The 22,430-nt window shown below is 48.6% G+C and overlaps 1 protein-coding gene and 1 pseudogene across 3 annotated transcripts in view; both read right to left on the reverse strand.

Moving 5' to 3' along the window:
• The window catches only part of KCNIP3 (potassium voltage-gated channel interacting protein 3), an 85,934-nt gene that overhangs the window by 26,958 nt on the left and 36,546 nt on the right, over nt 1–22,430 (reverse strand). Inside the window, exon 1 of one of the 3 annotated variants that reach the window (XM_086700507.1) lies at nt 1,287–1,833. The exons of the other annotated variants lie outside the window; for them this stretch is intronic. Within the exon in view, the coding sequence (XP_086556633.1) occupies nt 1,287–1,389 (103 nt within the window). The 5' untranslated portion in view covers nt 1,390–1,833. Of the gene's footprint in view, nt 1–1,286; nt 1,834–22,430 lie in introns of those variants that run through there. 3 annotated transcript variants of the gene reach the window in all.
• Nucleotides 14,854–15,772, reverse strand: LOC112870626 (large ribosomal subunit protein uL23 pseudogene; annotated as a pseudogene).

Consider the following 22,430-nt stretch of genomic DNA (forward strand, 5'->3'; position numbering starts at 1 on the left):
ACAAGTGCAGGCCCAGCGTGGGCAATTTTCCTCTCCAAGTAAAATTTAAAGCTCAAGGTGGCACCTCTCAGAACCACCTTGATCACATCCCTTCTCTTTGGGTCCCACGAACTCACCTAGAAAAGGTGTGATGGAGCCTGATGGCTTCTTCGGGGCACATAGCCGTGGACTTCAGGTAAAGAGCCGGCTCTGGGCTCTGAAGGCAAAATGGAGGAAGGGCCTTGCTTCAAGCCCTTGTGCCCTGTCCTGCCCTCAGAGGAGTTTGGGGGCACATCCTCAGGCTGGGGCGGGGGTGGGGGGCTGCCGGGTGGTTCAGAGGCAAGGACAGGTTCTTCCTCCCTCTCCTGCTTGGGTCTCTGAGTTTCAGTCCCAGGAGCTGGAGCCTGGCAAGGTCAGCAGAGTGCTGAGGCAGGCAGAATGCCCGTCCTCCTCTGAGAGGACAGCAAGGGAGTGTAGGTGACAGAACAGGACAGGCTGGCCCCACCGTGCAGAGGTACTGGGCTGCAACTGCCTCTTTGGATCTGGGGGTGGGGGTGGGGGGAAGGGAAAGTTACAGCCCTGGGGGGTCAAGGTCCCCTTCAGAATGGGTGTGCCCTAAAGGGGCTTCTCCTCTTAACCTGCCCAGAAGTCTTAGGGAGGTGCCAAAGGTTGGGAAGCAGCTGGAAGGGCTCCGGTCAGGGGTCCCAGGGTGACTGCCCACTGTCTGATTTAAGAGTAGGTCTGTCTCCTCAATTAATATTTTATTGGGACAGAAATGTGGTGCCGAGGATTTGGTTACCGAGCCCCTGGGCCTGAGCCTAGGGAGGGGGAACTGGATGTGGGCAGGGGGCGGAAGGGGCAACCCCCGTGATGTGGCTGAGGTCTCCTATCATTCGCCATCATAAGGCACCCTGGGCTGAGGATCCTTCCTGTCATCTACACCCCGAGCCACCTCCCCACCAACGGGCGGGCGGCCCAAGCCGGCTGTGCTCACCCGGGGTGGCTCGGACCTGCCGGCCTAGAATGGCTCAGGGTGTCAGCAGGCATCTCGCTCACGCCCACCCTAGCGCCGCAGTCCATCCCCTCCGGTGCTCCTTGGAGCCCCAGGCCTCTCCATCCCCTTAGTTCCAGGCCCAGCCCTCAGGAGTCGGGAGGGGGCGGCGGCTCTGGAGGCCAGAGCCTCTGAGCGCAAAGTGCCCGAGGGCCTCACCTCGCGGGGCCCCGCAGACCCGCGCCCGGGAGCGCGACTGCTGCTCCCTCCCTACACACTGCTGGCCCCGGCGGAGGGGCGGATGGCCACGCGTTACCTTCCATGGACATGGGCTCCAGGATGCCGAACTGCTTGAGGACGGCGATGAACAGCAGCACCACCACGGCCATGGCGCACAGCTCCATGCCCTGGATGCCCATGGCGACCCGGGCTGCCTGGGGCCGGGGCGTGCCCCTCGCCCGCGCGTGCCTCGGGAGGCGCCGGGGCCAGTGCAGCCCGCCCGGCCTCTGGGGGAGGCCGCGGCTCACATCCCCCGGCAGGCGGGGCTGCGGGTGTCGACGGGGCCGAGGCCCCGCGAAGGGCGGCGGCGGCGAACTGGGCAGGCCGGGAGGTTGGACGCGGTGCGGCGGCAGAGCCCAAGCGCAACTTTCCGAGTCAGCCGGCAAACTTCGAGGCGCGGCGGCGACGGCGCGGAGCGCAGCTCGGGCGGCCGGCGCGGGCCAGAGACGCCTCCATGGCCGGCGTGGGCGCCGCGCCTCTTTCGCCCCCTCTCCAGCCCCGCGGGCGCGGGGACACGGGGGCGCGGCGACACGGGGGCGCGGCGGCTGCGGGGGTCCCGGGTGCTCCCGGCCGCCCCAGCCTCCATCGCTCCCCGCGCGCTCATTGGCCTAGGCAAGGCGACCACCCGGGGAGGCGTCCCCGGCGCGCCCCCCCCCTCCCGCGCGAGCCCGGGAAGGGGCGGAGGGAGGTGGCCCCGCCCCTCACAGCCCAGCCCCCTGACCGAACCTGGCGCACAGCCATCGCCACCCGGCCATCCCCCCCGGAGGCCGCGCGGTCGGTGGTTTTACCCAACTGCCCGTACAAGGTGGGGGCTGAGTGGCTGGGGAGGGGGGCCGGAGGCCGGAGAGGAAGGGAGCCGCAGCTTCGCTCTGTGCGGGGAGTTGGAGCTCCAGTCTCCTGGCGGAGGGGTGCAGAGCCTGGCCTCCGCCGCTCACCGCCCCGCGGGCCAGCGCAGAGCGGGCCTTCGGGGGATCGGGGAAGCCCTCTCTCCCTGGGGTATTTCCCACACCATCAGCCCTCGGCTCGAGGTTGCACTTGGCCCTGGTCTGCCGCCCGTTGAAAATAGAAAAGTTGGTATCCAAAGTTATCCAGTTCTGGAAACCCGTGTGCACTCCAGACTTTTGGAGGGAGTGTGGGCTTTGGTATTAGAGACTACAGAACTGAGTTTCACTCTTGGTTTTGCTGCATGACCTTGGTCGAGTCACGGACTTGCGGACTCCTCCACACGGAGGGGCTGGTGCCTGCCTGCCTTTCCGGATGTGGGAAAGAGCTAAGCGGATGCCAAGTGCACGGGAGTGCTAATTCGTTTGTGGATCGCTCTCTTCCTGCCCAGGGGCGATGTGTAGGAAAGGAAGGAGAAAGGAAGGGGAGAGGTGGGGGCGTGGCAGGGCGGAGCCCGGGATCCACCAAGTATCCGAACTCCCGGACCTGAGGGCGGAAGCCGTGGCTCTCTGCTGCCCTCCGGCGGGCGCTGCACTCCCCAGGTGTCCTCACCAACCCCCAGCTGAGACCGCGGGAAGAGCGGGCTGCTGTGAACACCAAGTTCCTCAGTTCGCCCGGTGCTTTAGGAAATCCAGCCCCGCTCCACGCCTGTTTGGACCTAGAGTCTGAAAAATGGTAGCCTCCATTTATGAACCTCTGCCACCCACTCGGTCATTCGTTCGACAAATACTGAACGGGTGATGCTCCCCAGGCACAGAGCTCGGCGCCCGGGTGGGGTGGGAAATCCAGCGTGCACGGCCGGCCGAGGGTCCTTCTGGAGCTGGCGTCCGTGAGCCAAACCTTTAGGTTTACTTGTAATCCTTAAGGGCTCCCCCTGGGCGTTTCTCTTCCCCATTTTACAGTTCAGGAAACCGAGGGCTAGAGGACGGACTGGGGAAGACGCACAGGTGGAGCGCAGGCCTCCCGGATTCTAGCAGATGCTGACGCAGCCTAACGCACGGTTCCAGTGGAAACGGAGGTGAGAGGCTGCCGGGTGTCTTCTGGCCTATGTAGTTCAATCTCACTATTTAACACACCTTAGTTAAAAGTCTGTTATTGCAGACATTTTTAAGGAACTGTAAACGCACAGCTTTCGATTGCATTTATGTGGGCATGCGGTGAGTTTTCACTGACCAAAGAGGCAAGAGTTCCAAGCAGAGATGCTAATGATCGCCCGAGAAACGCGGCGCTGTTGGAGCGCATGAGTTGCTAAAGTGTGTAAGTCTGGAAAGGCTCAAGAGCCTCCTGCACTCTAATTTACACACTTACGTGCTGAGCAAAATCTAGCCTGTGTCCCAGCTAGTTGCCACCAATCCTCAATCAATGGTCTGGTGGAAAGTACATTAACCTCTCTAAGCCTGTTTCCTAAAATGGGGATGATAATCCCACCTCTCCAGGGGCTTGTAGGGGATCAAGTGAGACAAGGGCTGGCCTGTGTCACAGGCTCTGATGGCCCCTTATGATGTGTTCTCGGAGCTGGGTGTGTACAGGGTGCCAGGTGTGAAACAGAGAACTGGGCAAGCAAGTTCATGGAGGGTCCTCCTGAGGCTGGCCCACCCCTGCTCCCCTGCCTCAGTTTCCCCTGGTGTTCCTGAGCATCTTCCCCGTGAAAGCTTCAATGGCTGCTCATAAACACTGAGCTATAAATGAGACATCGATCCCCTGGCTATGCAGTGTAAAATATTAACGATGCCTAAGTGGATACCAGGGATGAGAGCAGAATGTCCGCTCGGCATTAGCAGCCTGGGCCATGGGCCTAATGGATGGGAAACTGACTCCCCTGCTCTCTCACTAGCTTGGGGCCTGCCAGCTCTGGGGCCAACCAGGTCCACTGAGGCTGGGTTGATGGCCCTATCACACTCCCCTCTTCCACAGGACCTGGACAGGGAAGCTGGCAGACAAGCCCCCAGGCCCCATACATCCTCCCCACACCCACGAAGTGCCAGGCCAGGCCTTTCCCAGCTGCCTGTAGCTCCCCTTCTAAAGGGTCATTTGCCCCATCCCTAACATCCCCCAAGTGCCTCCTTCAGCCGGGAGCACACTGGGTGTTGACAGTGTTCCCTGCTGGCTCCCTGCCTTGGGGAATGGGGCAGGCTTAGGGGAGGGGCACATATGGAGAAATCTCTGCAGTGCAGGGTGCTGAGAGCTGCTGTAGAGGTAGGGAAAGATGAGGGGCAATGTGGAGGGAGCAGTCGCTCTACCCCAGATGACAGTAGAAGGCTGGGGAGTCCTGAGCCCTCACTTGAAGACCTCAGGGTGTCTGGGAGGCTCTGAGAGGCCTGGTGTCCTGGTCCAACTTAGCAAGTTTTTAGCAACTCAGCCTCAGCTGTTTTGGGGTGGGCTGGGACATACCCCAAACCAAGCCTTGCATCCTGCACCTAAGGTCATGGTCTTCCTGTGTCTAGAATACTGATACCGCTCCAGCTCTGCCTCCAGGAAGCCTCCCCAGATTATACCAGCCCTGCATCAACCCCCTTCTCCTCAGCAGCCCCCCCCCCCACCCCACCCCGGCCTCTGCTGCCTGAGCCATGCCACTCTGCTGTGTTTGGGCTGTCTGCCCAGACATCTTCCATGCCGTCCCGTGTTTCTCCTTTCTCACCACAGCTGTACTGTCAGCTCCTGTGGGTTGGGACCCTGTCAGTTTGACCAACATTCATTGGTTGCCCCAGCCTACTGACTACCTAGCTGCCTAAGGATCTCAAAAGGTCTTTTGACTTTTAAGGGAGGGATTGGACTTCACACATACTGTTTGAGGGACCCGTTCCCGGCAAACAGCCCAGCAAGTTGTTCCTGTCTCAGCCCTCCCGGAGAGCAGGCCACCCTTGGTTCTAGGACATTCTCCTGGGCAGACCAGACATCACTCAACTTATTTCTCCTTCTCATATTTCATAGGAACCAGACAAGAGTGCCCTTGGAATTCCACATCCCAAAGAAACGCCTCTAGGACTCCTCCCCAAGGGTGTCCCAAGGCTCTTCAGATGCAGCGCTCACAAAGCTGAAGTATCAACCTTCCCCCAAACCTGCCCTTCCTTCAAGCTCCCCGTCCTAGGGGCTCAGTCCAAAACCCTGGTCTAGACCGGAATCTTCCTGGGCCGTTGCTGCGCAGTCTACCAACACACCTTGGCACTGTGCGCCTTTCTCACCCCTCTCTGCTCCACTGCCCCCAGGCTGGCCATGCCATTGTCCCTTTCTCCTGGACTCGTGATGCCAACCATCAATAGAGTGACCATCTCCACTCTGTCCTCCTCCTATCTCTTCCCCCCATTCAGCTACCAGAGTGGTCATCTCAAGATGGACATCAGGGCCTGCTTTTCCCTTGCTCACAACCCCTAGTGGCTCTCTGACTCGACCCTGGTTATGTTTGCCTGGATTCGACGACAGCCGTCCAATTTCCTTTGTGGAACGCCCTGCTCCTGCCAGCCTCAGGCCAGTGATTTCGGAGATTTGGGGATATAACTGGTCAATCACCACCAATTCCTCTTTTCCCACTGCACACCACCCCTCCACTGCCACAGGGATTGGTTCAAGAATGGGTACCAGCTGGGGGCCAAGACAATGACAGACCTCCATGAGTGGCCCTGGGACAAGCAGGAAAGAGGCGCTCTCTTTCACTATGGTAGCTAAATGGCCACCCTGCCACCATGTGGGGACAGCAAGCTGGAGAATGAGGTTATTTCTTTTTTTTTTTTTTAATTTTTCAACATTTATTTATTTTTGGGACAGAGAGAGACAGAGCATGAACAGGGGAGGGGCAAAGAGAGAGGGAGACACAGAATCGGAAACAGGCTCCAGGCTCTGAGCCATCAGCCCAGAGCCCGACGCGGGGCTCGAACTCACGGACTGCGAGATCGTGACCTGGCTGAAGTCGGACGCTCAACCGACTGCGCCACCCAGGCGCCCCTTGAATGAGGTTATTTCTTGAGAAAGCAAGACGAGTAAATAGCCCAAGTCCAGTTGACAATGTTATATGCCTTGACCCAGCTGTGCCTGATGGCACAGCTAAACCCGTATCTTTCAGTTACAGGAGCTAATAAATCCCCCTACTGTTGCTTAAGCCAGTGTGAGTTGGGTTGCTGTTCTTTGCAACCAAAAGGGTCTTGATCAATGTAACCCCCATTGCTCGCAGAACAGAGACCAAAATCCTTAACACGGCCCATGAGGGCAGCTGACATTTACTAAGCACTTACTACGTACCAAGCACTTCAACACCACTCAGCTTCTTCATTTCTCGCAGCTCCCAATAAGGTAGGGATTTGATAAGGGGAAGAGATCGAAGCACGGAGTGGTTCATTCTTTGCTTAAGGGCACACAGCAGATAATACACAGCGTCAGGGTTTGAACCCAAACGATCCAGCTCCACAGCCTCCGATTTTAATTCAATCCTGCCATGCCCCACTAGACCAGTGTGGTTGGGCCCTTCCTCTCCTTCCTGCTCACATGACCCCAGCCATGCTTGCAGCTACCTGAGTGGGCCCCACTCTCCCACCTCTACATCTCTGGGCACGCTCTTCCCTGAGCCATCAATGCTCTTCTTCCTCCTCCTCTTCCTTTTCAGCCAGCTAATTAGTGCCTACTTATCCTTTGGTTCTCGGCTTAAGCATCACTTCTGCCAAGTAGCTTCCTTGACCTGCTCCCCCTTATTAGTCTCCACCACACACCCCCCCCCCATCCTCTTCCCTCTTTATAGTTCTCACTGTGTGAGTTTAGCTATTTCTTTCTGTGTTCATTTATTTGTTTCTGTTCTCCCACTGGATTGTAAACTTCCTGAAGGTATAAGTATTACCTGCCTCAACGAATTTATGAAATAATTAATGGAATATCAGGTGATGCTTTTCCTCCGACTATTTTAGCAGAGGCTATCCTGGTGTCACTAGCAGGAGCACTGGACTGGGAGTCCAAGAGAACCAGGGCCAAGTCCCTAGTTCCAACCCTAACCTGTCAGCAGAGTTGGCTAAGGCACACCACCGCTCTGAGCCTTCTTTTAAAATGTGGCCACTTGGGGCGCCTGGGTGGCGCAGTCGGTTGGGCGTCCGACTTCAGCCGGGTCGCGATCTCGCGGTCCCTGAGTTCGAGCCCCGCGTCGGGCTCTGGGCTGATGGCTCGGAGCCTGGAGCCTGTTTCCGATTCTGTGTCTCCCTCTCTCTCTGCCCCTCCCCCGTTCATGCTCTGTTTCTCTCTGTCCCACAAATAAATAAACGTTGAAAAAAAAAATTAAAAAAAAAAAATGTGGCCACTTGATGACATTTACCTGCCTGTCAGTAAGCTCTGAGAACCTGACAAGCTGATGGATGTGAAAACATCCCAAGACAGGCATGATGGGCCCTGTTCCCGGAGATGCTCCTTCCTCAGAGCCAGGACAACCTAGGAAGTGACACCAAAGGAGCCTACTTCTCTTTGCTTTATGGTATTGCCCAACTCTTCCAATCAAACACACTCCCGGGGGCCACACAGAACCCATCCACACAGTCTCTGCTCTGGCCCAACTTCAGATGAAATGTCGGAGGTTTGTGGCAACAGGTAACAGAAAACCTCCATTCCTTTAGCTTAACCCATAAGGGACTGTACAGTGTCACACACAGAAGTCCAGCAGGAGGGTGGCACCAGGGACAATCAGCTCAGATCCGGTAGTATCATTAAGGACCTGGGCTCATGTATCTACCTACATACACCTCCAGCCTCAAATCATCAACCTTACTCCTGCTCCCCTCATGACCACAAGATGGATGCCTAATTCCAGACATCACATCCTGACATGACAATGTCCTGGGAAAAAAGAAGGGACCATCTCTTCCTATGTTTCCTTTTTTATAGTGAAGAAGACTTACCCATTAACAACTGGGTTAATTCTTCTCATGAACAATTCCTCATGTTTCATGGCCGGAATTATTTCACATGCGATGCCTAAATCTGTTGTCAGTGAGAGGAATGAGACCAACTACAGGAGAGTCTGCTAGCTCTCCACCAAAACTCATTCTCCTCTCTTCTACAGCAAAAAAAGTATTAACTAGACACATGTTTGCCCAGTGGTGACAGCATTTCTCTGACCCCTTTGTAATCAGGTGTGGCCATGTGACTAAATTTTTGCCGGTGGAAGTAATGGGTGCTGCTTTGGGGATGGAGGCCCTAAGTCAGTGAGTGAGTCTCTAACTCATTCTGTCTTCTCTTTTCCTACTGGCTAGAACCCAGACATGTCAATGACCAGCCTCAGCCATGTAGATCACGACAAGTCTGGAAGGGGAGGAGAGAGTGGAGCCATAAGATGGAAGGGACTTGGGTCCCTGAATGACCGCATGGAACAGAACTGCCCACCAGCCTGGAACACTCACCCTGAGATGTTAAGGGAGAAAGAAATAAACTTTAAAAAACTCTCTTAAAGAAAGAGAGAAATGAGCTGAGAGCTGGCTATTTTGAAAATAGAGGTAGAAGGGAAGAGGGAGACGCCATATACAATGTTGGAAAATTACAGTGAGCCACCATATACAATGTTGGCTTCACAATGTTGGAAAAGCAAACACTTTTGGGCCAAACTATAGAAATAAGATTGTTGCAAAAAGCATTTTTCAAAAGTCCTTTGAGATTTATCAGCCAAACAAAGATGGCCTCAAGTGACACACAACAGGTATAACAAGGAATCCAGGAAATAAAGCAGCTATGGGAGAACCATATTCAGAAAAGAACTTTGGTAGTGGTTCCTGAACACAAAACTGACTAGAAGGAAATGGACCAGAAACTGACCAGGTGTTTGAGGGAATTACATTGTGGTAGAAGCCAGAAGTCCGGCTCCCAAAAGCCTGTGAGTAATCGAGACCTACAATAACTCTGGGCCCTTCTAACTTGCACTAGCAGAAAACTTGGAAAGCTCTATGGCCCTAAAGGAGGACACACTTCCCAACACCTAACTTGAAATGTGGCTGAGAGGGAAATGGGCAGGGAATGGAAGGCAAGGCTGGGACCGTGGAGGACAGTAGGCAAGGTGCTGGACCCAAAGAACAGAAGTAAGGTAGCTAATTAAGCTTTCTCATTCCACTGCCAGGGTGGATAGCCCGAGGATCCTCACTATCCAAATCGACACATATCTGAATTCAGATATGAAAGTTATTGTAGTAATGTCAGGTCATGGGCAGTATACTGTATCATCCAAATCTATCAGATTCCTGAGTTTTAGATAACAAGTATGAGAATTCGTGAACGAAATGTATTTCAGAAAATTATCTGAATCTGTTCAGTTCTTCAGTTCAGATATGAAGAAGTTGGCAGAGCCACAAGGTGGAAGGCACCTGGGCCCTGTATATCTGCGTGGAGTAGAGCCATTCACCAACCTGCACACCCACCTCAGGATGGTCACAGGAGAGAGAAATAAACTTCTTTGTCCTTAGGCCATTGAGTTTTGAGAGTCTCATTGCTATAGCACCTGATCTAACCTAATTAATGCAAACGTGATGATTCAGATCAATCAGGACCAAGGCAAGGGAGAAGGCCCAGCTCTACTTGTAGCTAAAGGAGGAAGGGAGACACTTGAACCTGGGGCCAGAACCAGAGCTCTCTAATGAGGGACAAAGTAAGGGGTAGTTTGGGACAGACAAGCTACTATGTCTGTCTCTTTGTAGTATCTAGGCCCAAGGCCCACAGTCTTATCACCCTACCGACTGAGTAAAGTGATATCAAGTCAAGAGAGTCGACTTCCTCCAATGCAGGGCTTTAAAAAGACTTTAGATTGTGTCTTACCAGCCTTTACTGATGCTCTCTCCTTGGGTGGGTCTTAAACAAGTCAATGCCACAAATATTTATTGAGCCCTTACTCTGTGGGTGGTCCTGATGAGCATTCTACATAGTTTTTTGTGAAGATCTTTCTTAGATGGGCTATTAGAAATGTTCCTCAAGGCTGAGAATATTCACTGCCATTGTCTGAGCCAGGTATCTGCTAGATGCTTTAAAAGAATTATCATCCTCATGTCAACCCTAATTATGGAGGAAATGAGACCATTTACCCCTATGGCAGAGAATTCTGGTTGCATAGACTTAGGATCTGTTCTTCCTTTCTTTCTCTCTAGCAGAATCCTCACTTTGTTGGGGGCAACAATGTGTTCTGCTAAAAAAAAGAAAAGCATTTCCCAGCTTCCTTTGTGGCTAGAGATGGCCATATGACACAGTCTGGGCCAATGAGATATAAGCAAAAATCATTGGGTGATTTCTAGGAAACTACCTTAAAGAAAGTAAGACAGACTCAGCTGACATATGCCTTTTTGCCATTTCTCCTCAGTCTTTTCTGGAATGGGTTATGATGGCTGTACCTGAAGCCATGAGAGAAGGACACAGGTTCCTAAATTATGACTTGAGTTGCCAAACTAAACCTAACAACTACCTACCTCTGGATTCTTCATTGCTTGAGAAAACTAAACCCTGGTCTCATTTAAATCACCATTACTTATGAAGGAAAACAATCAGCAAAACTAAAAGGCAACCAACAGAATGGAAGAAGATACTTACAAATGACATATAAGATAAAGGGTTAGTATCCAAAATCTATAAAGAACTTATCGAACTCAACACCCCAAAAATGAATAATCCAGTGAAGAAATGGGCAAAAGACATGAATAGACACTTCTCCAGAGAAGACATCCAGATGGCCAACCGACACATGAAAAAATGCTCAACATCACTCATCATCAGGGAAATACAAATCAAAACCACAAAGAGATACCACCTCACACCCGTCAGAATGGCTAACATTAACAACTCGGGCAACAGCAGATGTTGGAGAGGATGCAGAGAAAGAGGATCTCTTTTGCACTGCTGGTGGGAATGCAAACTGGTGCGGCCACTCTGGAAAACAGTATGGAGGTTCCTCAAAAAATTAAAAATAGAACTACCCTATGACGCAGCAATTGCACTACTAGGTATTTATCCAAGGGATACATGTGTGCTGTTTCGAAGGGGCACATGCACCCCCATGTTTATAGCAGCACTATTGACAATAGCCAAAGTATGGAAAGGGCCCAAATGTCCATTGACAATGAATGGATAAAGAAGATGTATGTATGTATGTATGTATGTATGTATGGTGAGGACTGGGGCCAAGAAAAACAGCCCAATCATTGGGCTGGAGGGTGGAGCAACCTGGAGGTGGGGAGGAGAAGGGCAGAACAAACAGCTGGAGCCCTCAGTTGGGGATTAAACCTTTAGAAGGAAGCTCCCAGTCACAAGACTGGCAACTGGAAAGGAACAGGCAGACATCAGGCAAGGCAGGGACCTCCAAAAGCCAATGTGGTCAGCACAGGAGGTGGATGGGGAGGCAGGGGTTGTGAGGCACACCACCCATCTCTCTGTGACACTGCCTTCAGAGTATATTAAAAAAATAAATAAATCACCATTACTTAGGTTTTCTGTTCCATGAAGCTGAGGAGAAACTGAGGCTTCAGAGACGTACACCAAGTGCTCAACATTGGTAAGAGGCAGAGCTGGGGTTTGAATGTGCTCTGAAGCCTGGAAGCAGAGAAGCCCATGATGATAACAGGGAAGAGCTGGGGTGAAAGATGAAGATAGCCTGCACCCAGGTAGTGGCAGAAAGGAAGGAACCTCCCTGAGAGAAATGAAGGAAGCTGACAGATTCTGTATGTTCCAAATGCAGCCTGGGAGGAAAAACTATAGATTTTAATAGTCTGCTCAAACAATGATTTTGTCATAACTTACATGTTTAACAAAATCTAAAAAAATATTGAGGGGTGCCTGGGTGGCTCAGTCTGTTAAGTATCTGACTCTTGATTTCAACTCAGGTCATGATCTCGTGGTTTGTGAGCTGGAGCCCCACGTCAGGCTCTGTACTGACACTGTGGAGCCTGCTTGGGTCTCTCTCTCTCTCTCTCTCTCTCTCTCTCTCTGCCTCTCTCAAAAGAAATACTGAGATCGTTTTTAAATGGCAGTGTAGCATGGTGGTTAATAGTGCAGGCTTTGGGGCGCCTGGGTAGCTCAGTCCGTTAAGCATCTGACTTCGGCTCAGGTCATGACCTTGCAGTCTGTGGGTTCGAGCCCCGGGTCGGGCTCTGTGCTGACAGCTCAGAGCCTGGAGCCTGTTTCGGATTCTGTGTCTCCCTCTTTCTCTGACCCTCCCCTGTTCATGCTCTGTCTCTCTCTGTCTCAAAAATAAATAAATGTTAAAAAAAATAAATAAAAAAAAATAGTGCAGGCTTTGAAAACAGACTGTCTAGATTCAAATCCTGGTTTTCTACTTATTAGACATGTGACCTTGGGCAAGTAACTTAGCCTCAACAAGACTCAGTTCTGCAACTACAAATGGGAATGATAATACATATATCACAGAGTGAGTATGAGGGTAACATAAATCAGTGCATGTAAAGCACTTAGAACAGTGCCTTTCACCCATTTGAGGTATCCAACAGGGGATGAAGCTTCTGTTGTTATCACAAAGAAAGGATTCATCATACATCCTGTTGACACTCAGAGACCAAGCAGGAACATAGGTGAGTTTAAATACATCTGTGTTTTTATTTTTTTTTTTAATTTTTTTAATGTTTATTTATTTTTGAAGGAGAGAGAGAGAGAGACAGAGTGTGAGCAGGGGAGGGGCAGAGAGAGAGCGAGACACAGAATTGGAAGCAGGCTCCAGGCTCTGAGCTGTCAGCACAGAGCCCGACGTGGGGCTCGAACTCACAAACCGCGAGATCATGACCTGAGCCGAAGTCGGACGCTTAACCGACTGAGCCACCCAGGCGCCCCACATCTGTGTTTTTAACCATACAAATGACATTACCTCTCTCAGCCCCTGTGAATGCAGAAAAGGAAGATTCCAGTTACGATGAGTAGCTGGCATCAGACTTACCTTACCAATGAAAACAACTGTAAAGTCTAGACAAAACATGTAAAGCAACTATATGTAGACACTGGACATCAATTAACATAGGGTGATGATCCTTGAGAATCACACTAAATGATCCCCACATTCATTTCTTCTTTATTTCTGAGCATATTTTCCAAAATGCTGAGCAGCAGAACATCCTAGCACTGGTGGTCACACTGGATTCAGGAGATAGAGATAAGACTTCGAGACTGCCAAGGTGGCCATGATTTGAGAGGGCAGGAGTCTGGAAATGAGGGAGCCACAGAAAAGGAGCAGCCCCCAAAATCTATGAAAATATCCCTCGGGTCAATTGTTAGGCTGTTCATGAGCAGAGAGAGACTCCAGGAGGGCTTACAGAAAATAGCGGTTGGGGGGACTGAAATCTCCTAGAACTGTGAGAAAATATCAAGGGTTGAGCCCAGCCAAACACTGGTGAACAACTTGGGCTTTCTGTTGAGGTCCCAGAAAAGCCATAGTTTAGGATTAAGGTAATTCCTCAAGAGAACAGCTACACTTCATAAATAAGAAAAAAGCTGAAACAGACATATGTTAACAAAGCCTAAAAGCAAGCTTGGACAAGAGGAGTGTGATTTGCCAGGAGGTTAACTCCTGAACAAAACTCAACACTCTTTTGAGGGAGAGAAGGTAACCCAGAGCCTCTACAACTTACCATTCACATGCATAACAAACACATCATTCAGCATGCAATAAAAAATTGCTAGACATATGAAGAAGGAAAAGTGGCTGATCATGAACTTAATAGAAGCCTACAGAGATGACCCAGATTTTGGAGTTAGCAGATAAGGACTTCAAAATAACTACAATTAGTATATTTCCAAAAATATAAAAGGAAATGGACCAAATGAATCCAAAGATGAAGTTTAAATTTTAACAGAGAATTGGGATCTTGCACCATTATGGTTGATCAGGGAAGCAGAACCACTATGAGAGATATAGAATAGAGGCTTTATTATAAGAATGAGACCTTACACAATTGGGGGAGTGGGGTAAGAAGTCTATGGCAGGCTGTTGCCTCCACATATGCCTGAAGTTACTGTAGGTCAGCAAGACCAGAATATAGGGGAAAAGGCTGGATACGAAGGGAGAAAAAGTGAGAACAAACTGGGACCCATATCTATCTCTTACTGCCTTTAACACTGATGACAAAGGTGACGTGCAGGAGAAGCAGACACTGTCCACATGAAGCTGCACATGTGTCTGACCCATTATTCAATAACAAACTTCTTTTTTCTTTTTATTTTTTTAAAATTTTTTTAATGTTTGGGGCCTGGGTGGCGCAGTCGGTTAAGCGTCCGACTTCAGCCAGGTCACGATCTCGCGGTCCGTGAGTTCGAGCCCCGCGTCAGGCTCTGGGCTGATGGCTCGGAGCCTGGAGCCTGCTTCCGATTCTGTGTCTCCCTCTCTCTCTGCCCCTCGCCCGTTCATGCTCTGTCTCTCTCTGTCCCAAAAATAAAATAAAAAACGTTGAAAAAAAAAATTTAAAAAAAAAATTAAAAAAAAAATTTTTTTAATGTTTATTTTTTTTTAGCGTTTATTTATTTTTGAGACAGAGAGAGACAAAGCATGAATGGGGGAGGGCCAGAGAGAGGGAGACACAGAATCTGAAACAGGCTCCAGGCTCTGAGCTGTCAGCACAGAGCCCGACGCGGGGCTCGAACTCACGGACCGCGAGATCATGACCTGAGCCGAAGTCGGCCGCTTAACCGACTGAGCCACCCAGGCGCCCCTAATGTTTATTATTTTTGAGAGAGAGAGAGAGAGAGCAAGCAGGGAAGGGGCAGAGAGAGAGGGAGACACAGAATTGGAAGCAGGCTCCAGGCTCTGAGCTGTCAGCACAGAGCCTGATGCGGGGCTCGAACTCATAGACTACGAGATCATGACCTGAGCTGTATGTAGTTGGCCACCCAACCGACTGAGCTACGCAGGCACTCCTCTTTTTTTTTTTTTTTTTTTTTTTTTTTTTTATGTTGAAAAAATTTATATTTAGAGTTAGCCAGCTGGACTCAGTTTAGATGATCCCAATTTTGTGGGCAACATCCAAAGCATCATAGTCAAGAGCCAGTCGAACATATGCTTTCTTTTCTCCACCGGGCCTGATCAGAGTGTTGACCTTGGCCACGTCAATGTCATAGAGCTTCTTCACAGCCTGTTTGATCTGGTGCATGTTGGCCTTGACATCCACAATGAACACAAGAGTGTTGTTGTCTTCTATTTTCTTCATGGCTGACTTGGTAGTCAGGGGGAACTTGATGATGGCACAGTGGTCAAGCTTGTTTCTCCTGGGGGTGCTCTTTCAAGGATATTTGGGCTGCCTTCAGACACAGTATCTTGGGCCATCGGAATGTAGGTGACATGCGGATCTTTTTTTTATAACTGTGGATGCCTTTCAGCACTGCTTTCTTGGACTTCAAAGCCTTTGCTTTGGCTTTGGCTTTGGCTTTGGGAGGGGCAGAGGCTTCCTTCTTCACCTTCGGCGCCATCTTCGTGAAAGGGTTCAATAAAAAATTTCAAGGCGTGCCACGAAAGAAGAAAATGTGACTCATGCTTAAGGGAAAAAAAAATAGCCAATAGAAGCTATCTCTGAGCATTGCTAGATGTTGAATTTAGCAGATAAAGACTTCAAAGCAGCTATTATGAATATATTCAAAGAACTAAAGAAAGTCATTTAAAAAAATTTTTTTTTCAACATTTATTTATTTTTGGGACAGAGAGAGACAGAGCATGAACGGGGGAGGGGCAGAGAGAGAGGGAGACACAGAATCGGAAACAGGCTCCAGGCTCTGAGCCATCAGCCCAGAGCCCGACGCGGGGCTCGAACTCACGGACCGCGAGATCGTGACCTGGCTGAAGTCAGACGCTTAACCGACTGCGCCACCCAGGCGCCCCAAGAAAGTCATTTTTAAAGACATAAAGGAAAGTGTGACTGATGACTTAGTGGATGAAGTATCTCAATGTAGTGGCAGAAAACATAAAAAAACTGGATGAAAATTCTGAAGATGGAAAATGAAATAACTGAAATTTTAAAATTCATTAGAAGGGGGGTGCCTGGGTTGCTCAGTCGGTTAAATGTCCTACTTCAGCTCAGGTCATGATCTTGCGGTTCATGGGTTTGAGCCCCACATCAGGATCTGTGCTGACAACTCAGAGCCTGGTGCCTGCTTCAGATTCTGTGTCTCTCTCTTTCTCTTCCCCTCCCCCACTTGTGCTCACTCTCTTTCTCTCTCTCTCTCTCTCTCTCTCTCTCTCTCTCGTCTCAAAAATAAACATCAGGCACGCCTGGGTGGCTCAGTCAGTTGAGTGTCCAACTTCAGCTCAGGTCATGATCTCACGGTCCATGAGTTCAAGCCCTGCATTGGGCTCTGTGTGACAGCTCAGAGCCAGGAGCCTGCTTCAGATTCTGTGTCTCCTTCTCTCTCTGCACCTCCCCTGCTCACACTCTGTCTCTCTCTCTCAAAAATAAACATTAAAAAAAATTAAAAAAATAAACATTTAAAAAATTTAAAATTTTTTTTACATTTATTTATTTTTGAGAGACAGAGCACAAGTGGGGGAGGGGCAGAGAGAGAAGGAGACAGAATCCGAAGCAGGCTCCAGGCTCTGAGCTGTCAGCACAGAGCCCGACACAGGGCTCAAACCCACAAACCATGAGATCATGACCTGAGCTGAAGTCGGACACTCAACCGACTGAGACACCCAGGTGCCCCTGCAAAAAATTTTTAAATAAAACTCATTAGAAGGACTCAACAGCAGACTTGAGCTAGCAGAAGAAAGTGTCAGTAAACTTGAAGATAGATGAATAGAAATTATCCAATATGAAGAAAAGAGAAAAAACATTGGAGAAAATTGAAATGAGTCTCAGATACCTTTAGGCCAATATTAAACATACCAATATATATGTGATGAAATTCCCAGAAGAATAGAAGAGAGAGAGAGAAGCAAAAAAAAAAAAAAAAAAAAAAAAAAGACAAAGAAAAAGAAAAAAAATTTTTTTGAAGAAATAATAGCCAAAAATTCCCAAATTTGATGAAAAGCATGAATATTCAGATACAAAAAGCTGAAAGAACTCCAAATATGATAAGCATGAAGATATCCCCACCTATCCACATCACAATCAAACAGTTAAAATAAAAAGACAAAGAGAAAATCTTGAAAGCAGCAAGAGAAAAATGACACAACACATACAGGGAACCATATGATTAATAGCTGTCTTCTCATCAGAAATAATGGAAATAGCTGGAAAGCAGTAGAATAACATACTCAAGGTGCTGAAAGGAAAAAAACCCATCAGCCCAAAATTCTCTTTTTTAATTTATTTTTCTTTTTCTTATCTTTTCTTTTTTTATGTTCATTATCTTTGAGAGAATGACAGAGTACAAGCAGGGGAGGGGCAGAGAGAGAGAGGGAGACACAGAATCTGAAGCAGGCTCCAGGCTCTGAGCTGTCAGCACAGTGCCTGACTCAAGGCTTGAACTTGTGAACTGCGAGATCATGACCTGAGCCAAAGTCGGGCTCTTAACTGACAGCCACCCAGGAGCCCCAGCCAAAAATTCTTTGTTTAGCTGAAACCATCCTTCAAAAATGAAGACAAAATTCCCAGATAAACAAGGAGAATTCATTGCTAGCAGACCTGCCTTACAAGAAATACTAAAGGAAGTCCTTCAGGATGAAATGAAGTAATTCAAATCCATAGAAAAAAAAAGAAGCATGGCAGCAATTTAAATTATTTGGATAAATTTAAAAGACTGAATACAGTTTTTTTCTTATTTCAGCCCTTAATTTCTTTGAAAGATATGTTTGCATAAGCCAATAATTATAGCACTGTATGCTTTGGTTATAACATATATGAATGTAATATATGTGATGATAATAGCATATAGGAGAAGAGAAAAAAGACAATATGGTGGAGGAAATTTTTTATATTTTACTGGAATTAAGTTAATATTACTCTGAAGTAAATTGTTATGAATTAAAGTGTACATTGTAACCCCTAAAGGATCCACTAGGCAAGTAAGTCCAAATAATGCAATGTTAAAAATCAACAGAGGAATTAAAATGGTACCTAAAAATATATATATTTAACACAACAGATATCCGTAAAGGAGGAGCAGAGAACAAAAAAGAGACAAATAGAAAACAAGTAGCAAAATGGCACATGGAAATCCAACCACATCAATAATTACAGTAAATGTGAATGGATTATAAGTGAATATCAAAGGGAAAAAAAAAACAGAAAAGAAGATAAGGAAGATGTGTAAATGAGCCCAACAAAGGTGTAATTGGAGCCCCAGAAGAAGCAAAGAGAGAGCAAGGGACAGAATCAGAATTTGAAGAAGCAATGGCAGAAAAATTTCCAAAACAGATGAAAGATATCAAGCCACATTTTCAACAAGCTCAACAAAACCAAGGTGGGGATAAATACAAAGAAAGCCACAGCTAGGCATATCATGGTCAAACTGCTGAAAACTAATGGTAAAGAGAAAATCTCAAAGGCATCCAGAGGAAAGAGACATTCAGGGACATAATACAAATGATGGTAGACTTTGTGACAAAAGCCATAGAAGCCAGAACACAATGGAATAACATTTTTTCAAAGTGCTGAAAGAGAAATCACTGGCCAACCTATAATTCTATACCCAGCAAAAATGTCTTTCAAAAAAGAAGGGCAAATTGAGGCATTCTGAATTAAACAGAAACTGAGAAAATTTATCATCAGTAGATACATTCCACAAGAAGTACTAAAGAGATGAAGTGTCCGAAGTCAGAATCAACTTCTGGGAATAAGTTTTTGCCCCTTACAGGCGTCATGGGATCTTGCCGCATCTTGAAAATCCTAGAATCAGGACCAGTGAACTCTGGAAGGAAAGGAACTTCATGTGCCTTAATTGAGCAGTTCAGCCTCCCATGGTTCTCATGGTCTGGAAAGATTTGGAAGGCATGAGAAAAGTGAGCTGCATGATATGTGGACAATTCTCCAATTCTTACTGTGGTAGTGGGCCCCTCACTGCCTACTTATGGAAAACTCTCTTTTGTTTGCCCAGTGACCTTGTTTGTTTACACCTTGGTCAGGAAGAGAGGATATCTCTGCATGCCTCCATCTGCACCCAAGGCATATCCAAATCCCCATCTAATTTGGATATTAACTCCAAGGGTTTATAAGAGTCTAGGAATAGTGAACAGGTAATGGAAAGAGGGACACTTGAGGCCACCTTGTCTTCAGAGCCCCTTATCTCACTTCTTAGGTCCCTGTGATAGAAGATTCCTATTCCCTCTCTCATTTGGAGGACTTCTAATCTCTTCCTATGTCTTTTCTTACCCTTATACAGGTCCAGTCCAGAGGAACCAACCAGCCCCAGAATGACAGGACTGAATGAGGCCAACTATAGTTCTTCTCAGCAACTTCCCTGCAGACACTTACAGTTTGTACAATGTCCACCATGTGAGTCTGTGAGTTTCTTTGGGTAAATTTATTTTTCTTGGCTGAACTTGGCTTTCCCACCTCTCTGTGTTGGCAAGAGGACTGGGTAACGGGAAGTCAGGAGATCAAAGGCTCTGTGCCCTAAGCTATGTTGCTTCTCACCTCCTTGGGCCTTGGTTTCCTTATGTCCATAGTGGGGGAAACACTCCTTAACCCTTGGCCTACCCCCTTGTATTGTTGTGATAATCAGGTGTACCCATGTAAGTGAGAGTGTTGTATATGCTAAGGGGCTCCATGCACATGTTAACTAGTACATCATGTTGCATCTAGGCTGGGGCCCTGTGCACAAAATATACACAGGAAGGATTGTTGGCCAACTCAGAGTCTGCTTGTTCTCCCTGGCATTCACCCCAGTCACACAGGGTCATCAATCCTCATGTTTTATGACACTGATGCTAAGTGCTCTGAAGTCACATCCTTGCTGCTGATCTGTAAAGAAGTTTGAACATAAGCATTTCTTTGTTTGAACTCAAGCCCAGGGCCCAAGGGTGTCTTGGGGAATTTCCATTCAGGACACTTTGGTGTTGGTGTCTCAGCTCTTGTGGTAGCCTCTGGCAGCTCAGGGAGGTATGCTTATTACAGATGCCCTGCGTCAGCTAGATGTGGATGAATGGGCTGGGAATTAAAACCTTGGGGTCTGAGATGGGAAGCAGCAGGGGAGAAGCCAAAGCCCTGGGCTTGGGGTTGGAAATCCTAGATCTGAGACCCGCCCTTGCCTCCATCCCTCTCTCCGAGCTCAGTAAAGCAAGGCAATTGAGAGCTAATAATAGTAGCAACTTCTTGAGTGTTTACTATGCAGGTGCCCTCCTAGGCGCTCACATGCATAATATTGTTTAATCCTCGCACCTCTGTTACTATCCCCATTCATGACTACAAACCAAGAAGCAAGGGATTCTAACCTGAGCACGTGTCCCATGACGGCCCTTGGCAACACTCAAACATTTCCCCTTCTCAGAGGACTTGCGAGGCCATCATGGAAGAGGGGTCAGGGGCCAGAGGTTAGCTAGACCCAGGGGAGGAAAAGTGGTTTTTGAACCTTCCTTCAATCCAGAGAGACGTAGGATTTCAGAGTTAGAAGGAAGCTGAGCCTCATTCATGCATTTACTCATTCAACATATATTTTACTGAGTGTCTGCTCTATGCCTGGAAGATACAGCATTAAATGTGGCACACACGGCAACTGGCCTCAAGGAGTGTATGTTCTAGAGGGGGAGACAGACCTTGAGGCGGCTATGATGGGGCAGGCCAACGTTGGTGGTGGAAGACATACTGCAAAGCGCACCATCCCAAACCCAAAGCCCAGAACAGGTTTCCCAGAGAGAGCTTGAACATTTCCAAGACCAGGTCTGAAGGCAAAGAGGGTGTGAAGGGGATTTGACTAAGTAGCTCCAGGATAGGAGAGTGGGACCTGGAGTGAGCAGGTGGGGGCTGGGTGGGGACAGAAGGTGAGCCGGTATAATGGACTCTGGAGAGAGCTGAGCCTTGGCAGGGCCAGGCAGGGGCCAGAAGGTCAAGATAAGGGTTCATTCATTCATTCATTCATTCAAGGCTTTATTCCGAGGACAATGAAGCATTTGTCCTCTCTCCTCTCCTTACCTCTCCCCTCCTGCCCTGCCCTTTTCCTTGTAAAGACCTCTTTAGCTGCTACATGACCAGATTAGGACTGCAGTGCTTTCCTCCCAGTTCCCATTTCACAGAGGAGACAGTGAGGCCCAACCGGGGGCTGTGAAGGCACACAGTGGCATAGTGGGGACAAGCGCCCAGGCCTCTCAACTCCTTGGCCAAGGCTCTTTCCTCAGCCCTCATCCCCCCCAGACTTGAACATATAAAAGACACTGGGCAGCACCCTGAGGGGTGGGAGGCGCACGGAACACCCCCACACAGGAGACACAGACTCTGGCTGTCCTGTGCTATACCCAAGGACCAAGGCTCGAGGACAGCCACACACAGCCTTGGAGTGAGAACCCTGGTCGCCGCTCAACACAAACATTTTTACCAAAAGAGCAGACTCTGGGGTCCAAATTTCCAAATCATATATGAGAAGTTGAGTCTATAGAGCTGCCCATCACAGCCTGAAGCACAAGTAGACAGAGGATTTAGTGATGGGACTCACACGAAACCAGGTATTTCAGATTCATATGACCACACATGCAGTGTCACATCCAATGTTTTCTTTGGCCCCTGAAACCTGGAAGACAGCCAGGGATGGAATTATGATTCCCATTGAACGGATAAGAAAATCAAGGTCTGGAGAGGCAAAAAGTGTTCCCAACTGTCACAAAAACAAAATTTGTTCAACCTCATCTGACTGGTACTTCTCAAACGTATCTGACCACAGAATCGCTTGTCACATGACACGCACTACTATCCCACGGGCCATCCTTGGAGAGACACTGTTCCACCACATAAGCTTTCAGGGAGTAGCCAGTGTGCCTCAGTTAGCATGGCCCCTAGCTCTGGGGTCAGGCTGAACCAGGAGCAGATCTTCCTCGTAGATGCAGGGCCCTGGAGAAGCCCCACTTCGTTCTCCCCAGGCTTCCTCACTGCATTGCTGGGAAGATTAAACGAAATGACTCTCACAATGGTTTCTATTAATGAGTATTTCCTCCTCTCTGTTCTCTCAACGCCTGCTTACTCTTTTTAGTTGCAAGTCTGTAACTGCCCCATGACCCTATTCTTTTTCATATTTTCATCTCTTTCTCTTTCATTATATATGACTTGATAGAAATTCTAGGCTACCGAGTCAAGCTCGTTAATTTGCTTTATTCAGGTAACCATTCTGCTATTCAACCCATCTACGACATGTTCTCTGTTTCAGCAATTATAGTTTCTCTTCCAAGATCGTTGAT

This window comes from Puma concolor, chromosome A3 (genome assembly GCF_028749965.1).
Source record: "Puma concolor isolate L17-30 chromosome A3, mPumCon1.1.hap2, whole genome shotgun sequence".
Taxonomy (NCBI): Eukaryota; Metazoa; Chordata; class Mammalia; order Carnivora; family Felidae; genus Puma; species Puma concolor.